The following is a 10023-nucleotide window of genomic DNA, read 5'->3' as shown; positions in this document are numbered from 1 at the left end:
GCGAATGGTATCGCCCGTAACCAGTCAAGCGTGAAAAATCTTTGACAGAAAGTCTTTGTGTTTCGGATCAAACTTTTCCACCACCCGAGGCATAAAATGTGTCAATAGACCAAGAACTTTTTAAATGGTTGAGGAATTACTGGAAAATTACCTCAAAATGGACGCCAAAATGGCCTTTTCGGAGAAATGGGCCTACTTTCGAAGGTATTTTTCCACCGTCAATCAAAATATTTCGGGTCGAGTGGCTTTCCGAAAACTTCGACATACAGGACATCATGATCTCTTGCTAGGCTGAAAGTTTCAAGGTGGTAGATGAAAGGCTTCCCTACCCGCTGACCAGTAACAATGCTGAAAAAGGGTCCCATTACATTCAAATTGGCATGCCATGCAATCTAGCAGCAAATTATGAAATCAAACTAGTGGGTTTTTTTCGCAACTGCTTATAGTATAACAATAACCTAATATTTTGGAAGCATAGAATCTTTACTGTTCACAAAATGTAAAGTAGATCAGATGTAACCATGTTGCCACCCATTGGCATACCTATTTCTACTCATTTAATCTGCAATGACTATAATTATATTTTAACCAAAGGATGAGATATTTTGCAAAGAAAGAGGTGGTACAATGACACAAGAGGGAGGTACAGAAAGATCATTCAATCGTCTTATCTATAGTTTATACGTTAATAAACACATTTTCACACAGTAATTTTGGTGGCTACACACGCTGCATGTTCATTATATCATACATTGGGTATACTTGGTGTACAATACTTGGTGTATAAATCTGACGATATATAACCGATGATACATTGGGTATACTTGGTGTACATGGCGTATGCTCGATATGTAGGGGGTATACTTGTTGTACCCCGTATACAGGGTGTATACTTGTTGTACTTGGTGCACAGGGCGTATGCTTAATGTATACCATGTATAATGTATAGAAATATACGTACGCGCGGTATCGTCATATAAGCTAATATACGCGCGGTATCGTCATAGGCTAATATCTCGCGAACGATTTGAGTTACATTTCTAAAATTCTAGATGCATATAAACACGTCTTAGCTATGATTTCTGTGAATTTTGAGTTTATTGAAGCACGACTAGTTTAATTAATTACTAGAAATATACGTACGCGCGGTATTGTCATAGGCTAATATCTCGCGAACGATTTGAGTTACATTTCTAAAATACTAGATGCATATAAACACATGGTTTCGCACCTGGTTACCACGCCAGCCGGCGTCGTGTGAAATACTGGTTAAACAACTGACTTGTTGCCAGTTCCTGGATATGCTAATTGATTGTAAACGAGATCTTGTCTGTTTATATGTTGTTGTTAAACAGATTTGTGTTCGGTGACTAATCGCGGCGCGTGTGTGCGTTTGTGTTTGCGTGTGTGTAAACGAGATCTTGTCTGCGTATTGTTGTTAAACAGATTTGTGTTCGGTGACTAATCGCGGCGCGTGCCGTGTGCGTGCGCGTGCGCGTGTGTGCGCGTGCGTGCCGTGCGTGTGTGCGTGTGCATGTGCGCGTGCGTGTGCGTTTGTGAGAGAGAGAGCTAGAGTGAAATGAAGCATTGTGAAAATTTTCGAATTCAATGAACAATAACACTGAACACGTAACATTTCTTTTACTCAGCGTATATACATGTTTAATTAGGACTTTTTTTTTACCGATTGATTAATACAATATTGTTAATACAATTAATACAATTAAATACAATATTTGCAGAGACAGGGTTGCCCTGTATGTCGAAGTTTTCAGAAAGTCAATAGACCAAGAACTTTTTAAATGGTTGAGGAATTACTGGGAAATTACCTCAAAATGGACGCCAAAATGGCCTTTTCGGAGAAATAGACCTAGAAGAATTAGAAAGAATTATTTAGAAATGGGCCTACTTTCGAGGGTATTTTTCCACCGTCAATCAAAATATTTCGGGTCGAGTGGCTTTCCGAAAACTTCGACATACAGGACATCATGATCTCTTGCTAGGCTGAAAGTTTCAAGGTGGTAGATGAAAGGCTTCCCTACCTGCTGACCAGTAACAATGCTGAAAAAGGGTAATCTTATCCATGCATGTTCCAGGATAAAATCCTGTACATCCAGTTAACCAAGGATATGAAGGCGTCCACATCCAGGTGTACTGGTAGGTTGTCCGTTCCTGGACTTGCCACCAAATACATCGATCTCTGGAATTGCCTGATAAAAATTTTGTCCCCCAGCTTGATCGCCATGATCAGAACCCATTCCTTTGCACTGACTACCACACCAAAATGTATATTCTGGGTGTGCATGTGACACAACATTTGAGTGAAACACTTTACCAGTGCATCTCCCGTATTGTCCCCAGGTCGTTTGATCTCCATATTCAGTGCAAAATATTTGTCAAATATGTCATAGACGATCACACCCGGCACAATGAAGTGCTTCACTTCTTCCTGTACTGATGATGTTGGGGACTCTGGTGACCCAGGCACATACTCGTCCTCGTCCATCAGAATGTACTGGGAAATGCTGAGACTCGAAGCCACTGGATTCTCTACATAAAACTGTCCAGTAGCTGAGAGATCCTGGAGCATCCTGTCGAGCAGTTCCTTAAAGAATATCTTGGTAGGTCCATTGGAAGTGTTATCAGCCAGCGAGTTTCTCAGGAGTCCAAACAGTTGGTCCATGGCTGGAATAAAAAGCAGAAATTGCAATACAAGGCTTTGTAACTCTTAAGGGGAGACCCCCTGTTGACTGGCTAAAAATGTAAATATAAGGTTATTAGGGCTGATACTTTGTGGGAATGACCCGGGGGAACTAAAATAATTATTCGTGGTGCGTGACCTTGGGTCAAAGTCAAAGGTCATTTCTCAAGGTCATATGATGGGTCTAAAATAGGGTGTTAGTTAATTAGTTAATTATTAATAATTATCATAAGTCAACAGGGGGTCTCCCCTTAAGACAGGCTGCATGGATTCACTAAGGGGCTGCAGCGATATGGCGCACGCACGGACAATGGGGGACTAACCTGGAGTAGACGGTGTAGTAGTGATCGGTTGTGTGCTCCTATGTGGCCCCATAGCTGTCTCACACTTGTAATTTGCTTCAGTAAGCAGTTTTTTGAGTTCTGTTCCTGGTGCCCATTCACTGGACATGTCGAACATTCCACAATTGCCATCCACTGTCTTCTTGAAGTTTTCTTCAGAACAAAACTGGTTTACTGGGTCTGTCAAGTTCCAGCTGGAGGAGGTAGGATGGAATATTACTTTCTCCGGATAGATTGATTGGGTGTTAGACATCTCCACAACATGAGTGGCACGGTAGTCTGTCTGCCATCCCTGGAAACAAAATCAGCAATTTATGTGTATATGAAACTCATATCGTCCATGGGTAGTGGTAGGGCCTACTCTACCCCCTAGTCACTATAGGAAGGGGGTACATTGGAAACTCTTGCCAATGAGGAGTGCTAGTCAATGAACGCTGCACCTGAAAAATGCCCCCAGGATGGGACCTGACTTTAACGGTCCAATTCAAACCTCAAAGAGAAGTAGCATTCATTTAACACTGGTGATGCATCCACAGACTAGGAGCTATGTCATTTTATTATGCAAAGGTAAATTTTTGATATAAATTGCTACTACTTTTTCACTTTTAGAGTTAGCGATCTGAACAGAAGGCCACAATTAGCCTGCTACATGTTCTTCAAAAAATTGGGAGCCGATTTTTTATTTGGGGTGCCTTTTTATTTTTTGTTACCATAAAAAAAATTCCCGCAAAGAGGAACTATGGCTAGACCATACTGGCAAAACGTACCCATTGCTATCTGAAATAAGGCTTGTACTTTAATATTAAAGTGCCAATTTTGGCCCATTACTCTTTAAATTAAGATTGAAGTGGTGCAGGGTCCATTGACTAGCACTGTAGACTTTTGACATCAATAATACGCCATAGGGGGGCGCCAATATATGGTCGGGATTACATTGACTAATTACATTACTAATTAATTACATTACTAATTAATTTGATGAATGGTTCTATTTCAAGTTGCCATGGGTTGGAGAGCTGGTCAGAGATTGAAACTGGAAAGGGGAGGTATCTAATGGTGAAAGGGGGGGGGGTACATAAGAAAGTCTTTCCCAGGTGAGAAGAAGGTGCAAATGATAAATGTACTACAATATCGCCGAATCGAGCGGTTGGTCGAAGTCCTGAATACAAGGCTGAAGATATAGCTGTCGCTTCAGCCTTGAATCGGTCAATGCAAACTCTCGGGGAAAACAGCGCGGCACAGATTCTCAGCCGCTGCTGTGTAGAAATCAATGCGCCCAGTCATGCAGAGCCTACGTGACCTGTCACTGTCAGCAGCGCCTGAGAATCTGTGCCGCTGTCTTCCCCGAGAGTTTGCATTGACCGATTCAAGGCTGAAGCGACAGCTATATCTTCAGCCTTGTATTCAGGTAGGGACGTCAGACCAAATATATTGCTGATATATTGATTTTCAGAAAAAACTAACTAAAATGAAGTTGGCACAAAATGGCATACCATATTGGGATGCACAAACATGTGTGGAATAGACCTGTTGAGTTTTTAGAGCTCTTTTGCAGTTTTGCAGCTCATTTGAGCGCCAGTACATTAATAAAAAAATAAGTGGGGTACCAGTCATGACATAATTGTCATTTAAAAATGACCCCTGCACCGTATATACACAAAATTGGTATTTTTGGACTTCTTAAAAACTATACAATCAAGAAACAATACCGGGGGCAGTCCTTGTGTTTTGGAAAAAGCAGGCGAGTGAAAAATCGCACACCTTGGCTCGCCGAGGTGTGTGATTTGCATCGGAGTGCCCGCAGGTCACGAGGCAAACTAGGGGTGTTCGGTGGCATGCCCCCCCGGGAAAAAATTGAAAACTAGACTTCATGAAATGCCATTTCCAGCATTTTGGGCTAAAAATTAGCTCTGCATTTGTACTATTAATTTTGACATTTTTTAGGTGATTTTTTTTCCATCTAACAAAATATCAGTTCTTGGACATGTGGATAACTTGAATCACACATTTAGCATGTTTAGTCAAAAAGGAACAACACTCAATTTTTCAAAGTAGACTATTAAAACTTTATCTAAAAATACAACCAATCACATTCGTCATTCTAGAGCGCTTTGCGACTGTCGTTATAAACATGTGAACCGACTTCCGGCAATGTCTGTGATGTTTACAACCATTTGCATTTAGCTTCGCGTTTATAAGTTGAATTAATGGGAAAAAAAGAAAAGAAAAAAAAGTGCGTTTTGATAATGCTTAGGTGCGCGTTTTTTCGCACTTCTCGTGATCAATCGAGGCGCGCGATGGCGCGCGATCGCGCTCGCGCACCTTAAAACACAAGGTCTGCGGGGGGGGGGGGTGGCATGGAGGTGCCCATATCAAATATCACTAAATTTTTGCCCTCATATCAGATATCATTAATGGGTTTTTGGGCCCAAACAGTCCCCACTGCTGGCAGCAATCAGTATGTATGCCCTACATATTTTTCTTTTCTTTTTACTTTCCCTACATTTGTGGTCAAATTCTTTAATTTGGGCCCTATATGAGTTCCAAACGATCAAAACGACTTTGGATATGAGTGGGGGGTGAAAAGCTAGGTTGAATATTGGTATTACACAAAGAAATCTGTTGAGAAATGACAAAGTTATGCAATTTAGAAATTTTACCCATTTTCGGGTCCAAATTTTTTAATTAGGGGTCCTATTAGTCCAAAACGACTTTGGATATGAGTCAGGGGTGAAAAACTAGTTTAAATACTGGTGTTACACGAAGAAATCTGTTGAGAAATGACAAAGTTATGCAATTTAGAAATTTTACCCATTTTCGGGTCCAAAATTTTGAATTAGGGGACCTAAGTCAAAAACGACTTTGGATATGAGTCAGGGGTAAAAAACTAGTTTAAATACTGGTATTACACGAAGAAATCTGTTGAGAAATGACAAAGTTATGCCATTTTGAAATTTTACCCATTTTCGGGTCCAAATTTTTTAATTAGGGGCCCTAAGTCCAAAACGACTTTGGATATGAGTCAGGGGTGAAAAACTAGTTTAAATACTGGTATTACACGAAGAAATCTGTTGAGAAATGTCAAAGTTATGCCATTTTGAAATTTTACCCATTTTCGGGTCCAAAACTTTCCAATTTAGGGCCCTAAATTAAAATTCGGCTCTCAACATTTTTTTCCCCCATGAGTTGGACTAGCTATATACCAAATATCTTGTTCATCAAAGCAAAACTGAATGAGGAGATATATTTTGAAATTTTAACCCTTTTTGGGCCCTGCGACCCATTTGGGGCCCTAAATCAAGATTCTGCTTCCAACAAATTTTGGCCCTTGGGTGGGGCTAGATACATGCCAAATATCTTTTTGATCCTAATAAAACTGAAGGAGATAGATTTTGCAATTTTGCCCCTTTTAGGGCTCTACGGTCCAATTGGGGCCCCAATCCCCCAGAAAATTGGGGGCATATTTTAGCCCTTATTATTATGAATATTACTGCCAAGTTACAGGGCAATCCCATCAAAACTGTAGGAGTAATTGAACTTTTAGTGAAAGTTGTCCACGGACAGACACAGACACAGACATACACAGACGACAGACTCGGTCGGTGCCCTATACCATAGTACTCGCAGTGGGGACTAAAAACAGGCGTTTTTGGGTTGGTCACGGGTAGGACTTAGGCAATGAACACCATGTTGCTCCAAAGACTCCACATGAAAATCACAAAGGAGACAAAGTGAACAAAAGGTCTCCTCATTTCAATGTCTGTTTGTCCACTGGGGACTCTACACATACAGTAGCAGAGTAAGCAATCAATACAAAGTTTTAATAAGGGGACCCAATCAGAACAGTAACATGAGGGCGATGAGGCATTTAAGTATTCAAAATAACCATATGGGGCCATATACAACCTTATAGGCCAAGAGTATTAGATTTTCTGTCATTATGAAATAGAAAAAAATATTAGAAAGCTGAAAACTTCAGGAATAGTACTTCAATATGTCTGGATTCAAAATCCAGAGTCCCTAGCACTCCCCACCTTGGCTTCGTCAGAATTCAAGAGGGCGACTGGCGGCCATCTTGGAAACGCAGACTTAAATAACTTTGTTAATATTCAGAGTAAATCAATGTTATATATTATCTCTTATATAAAGGGCGAGCCTGTTTTGTGTCTGTCTGTCTGTCTGTCTATCTTCTCCCCCCACGTAAGAGTTCACTCCCAACACCATATATATTCTGAATCAGCATGACCCGACGACCATTTTAGGTAAAAAAAAATTGACCAAAAAAGTTTGACCAAAAAAATGTGACCAAAAAAATTTGAAAAAAATAAATTTGACAAAAAAAACGTAGCGGCCTCTTCTTCTTTGACACTCCTGGCGGAACAGGCAAGACCTTCGTTACCAACCTTCTTCTGGCCAAGGTCAGGCAGACGAGGAAGATTGCCTTGGCAGTTGCTTCAAGCAGCATTGCTGCCACCCTGCTGGACGGAGGGCGCACTGCTCACTCGACCTTCAAGCTGCCATTCAACCTGGCAAAGCGGCAAAATCCAACCTGCAACATCAGCCGTGGCTCCACAAAGGCCAAGCTGTTCCAAGAGTGCAAGCTCATTATCTGGGACGAGGCAAACAATGACCCACAAAGCCGCCTTTGAAGCACTCGACAACACCCTACAAGACCTTCGGCACAACACAAACGTCATGAGAGGTGTGCCTCTCCTGCTCTCAGGCGACTTTCGCCAAACCTTGGCAGTTCATTGCCAAAGGAACAAGAGCAGATGCTGTCAATGCCTGCATCAAGTCGTCGTACCTCTGGAGCGAGGTGAACCGCCACAGCCTGAAGACCAACATGAGGGTGCAGCTCAGTGGCGATGAAGAAGCTGGCCGCTTCTCTCAGCAACTGCTGGAGGTCGGCAATAGCAGACTCACCACCACAGCTGATGGCCAAGTCAAGCTGCCATTCAGCAACGCAGCGACGGACATCAGCCAGCTGATGACTAAAGTCTTTCCAAAGCTCCACCTACGCTACCAAGACCAAGACTGGTTGAGCAAGCAAGCCATCCTCAAGGGCAAGGGCGAAAATGTCTTCATCCAAAAGATCCCGCTCATCCCATCCGACCTGCCATTTCAGTTCAAGAGGCTGCAGTTTCCAGTCAAGCTAAGCTTTGCCATGTCCATCAACAAGGCCCCCAGGCCAGTCCCTCAAGGTGGTTGGACTCAACCTCAGTGAGCCAGTGTTCTCCCATGGCCAGCTCTATGTGGGGTGCTCCAGAATGGGTAACCCAGACAACCTCTACATCCTTTCTCAAGATGGCAATACCAAGAATGTTGTGTACCAAGAAGCACTGCAGAACTGACCAGAAGTGAAATTCTTAGCACAGATTTATAAAATCCGAATAAGATCAGTATAGCCGTCATAGCAGACTAAATTATAGCTCTTTAATCCCGGGCATCGCCGGGTAGCCCAGCTAGTATATTTATATATGTAAACACTAAATTCCATGGTCAATGAATTAAAGTTTTGTATTAAATTCAACATGTTTTCATCAGCCACTTATTGTTTTTCTCCAAATATTCATCGAGTTCCGCAAATATATTTCAAAATGGCCGATAGCCTCCATCTTGAATTTAGTTCGTTGTAGTGAAAATTAAATGCCAGAAATGAATTCCTTGGGTCAAATTTATTGATTTTCCATGCATTACACATTGATTTACTCCAAATATTAACAAAGTTATTTAAGTCTGAGTTTTCAAGATGGCCGCCGGCCGCCATCTTGAATTCTGACAAAGCCAAGGTGGGGACTGCTAGAGGTAGCACACCACAGTAATTTTCCCCATAGGCTATGTGTAAATCATCTCATTTTCGAGCGGTTGTCACATGAAAACGAGTGAACTCCTGTAGTCATGTCATATATCTTTTTAATCCCCCTAAAGCATAGATTAATAATCAGGAATGAAAAATGGGGGTCAATCGTTTACTTTTTTCAATAAGTGACCCCCAGTCCGAAGCCTGGATCCGCTCAATCGGGCTCTTTTTGTCGAAAAGGCCATCCCGGAAGAGCCGGGTCACATGACTGCCCTACATACACCAAAAAATAGTTCCACATTCACCTAGTTTTCACAGTATTTAGTGATCTACATAGAAATAACAATAAGATGGACTCAATTTGATTAGTACAATATGCATAGATACACATTTTAAGGCCCGACCCACTAGCAACCACTTTTTTCGACAAGTACGCACTACTTCCAACCCCTGTCAATAACACGGAAACTGTGGTGTGCTACCTTAATGCTCAGGGCGCGTCGCGACATAATGTCGAGTGTCTATTTTCTGAAAGCTAACATGATTCCGAGTAAAACGATACATCACATGCTTGCGTATCTTCGTAAACGTTGTTTCAGCATCTTCGTATGTAACCCCACCGCCATCTGCAAAATCCAGATTTTGACCAAAATTCTACCCGTGAAGTCTATATGATGCCTTATTGAGGCAAAAGTGCTGTGTACTTGACATTAATTCATATTTTAGTCTTTAGCTTGCAAATAAATATCAGTTTATAACTACATTTAATTATTTAAAAGGAAAAGTGATGAAACAAAGCTCAATTTTGTATCGGATACAGCGATTCGCAAGGATATATGGACAAATTCCTTTGAAAAATTGACCGACCGGACCCGGCCGGGCTCGATACCCCTCCCCTCCCTCTGCCCCTTAAAAAATGCAAATTTATCAGAAAACAATGGTTTACAATTTTTAAAATAGCTTAAACACACTTAATATTAGGGGTGAGTATTGCGACCAAAAACCGTATTGCAATATATTGCAATACGACAAAACCGTATTGCAATATTTTCCAATACGTATTGGGAAGTGTATACCATGCATGATATAGTAACAATTTGATGGTTTTAAAGTGTGTACCGCGAGAATTTTCTAGTGTTTTCCCCACTTTCATGATACCTACCGTTATTGCTTGAGTAACA

The 10023-nt window shown here is 41.4% G+C and overlaps 2 protein-coding genes across 2 annotated transcripts in view; one reads left to right on the top strand and one right to left on the bottom strand.

Annotated features, from left to right (window-relative positions):
• Positions 1–2075, top strand: part of LOC106817603 — an 8200-nt gene extending 6125 nt beyond the window's left edge. The window contains exon 3 of the mRNA XM_014822282.1: positions 2004–2075. Within this exon, the coding sequence (XP_014677768.1) occupies positions 2004–2075 (72 nt within the window). The remainder of the gene's footprint in view (positions 1–2003) is intronic.
• Positions 2076–2077: 2 nt separating this feature from the next.
• LOC106817601 lies at positions 2078–3334 on the bottom strand (the record flags this gene model as incomplete). Its single annotated transcript, XM_014822281.1, is given in 2 exon segments — positions 2078–2685; positions 3025–3334. Coding segments are annotated over 2 exon segments (918 nt in total), but the record flags the coding sequence as incomplete, so codon positions are not given.
• Between the last annotated feature and the right edge of the window lie 6689 nt (positions 3335–10023).

The sequence above is a fragment of the Priapulus caudatus genome, unplaced genomic scaffold (genome assembly GCF_000485595.1).
Source record: "Priapulus caudatus unplaced genomic scaffold, Priapulus_caudatus-5.0.1 Scaffold1790, whole genome shotgun sequence".
Classification (NCBI taxonomy): Eukaryota; Metazoa; Priapulida; class Priapulimorpha; order Priapulimorphida; family Priapulidae; genus Priapulus; species Priapulus caudatus.
Note: the sequence above shows the minus strand (reverse complement) of the source record. Positions and strands in the feature narration are given on the sequence as shown.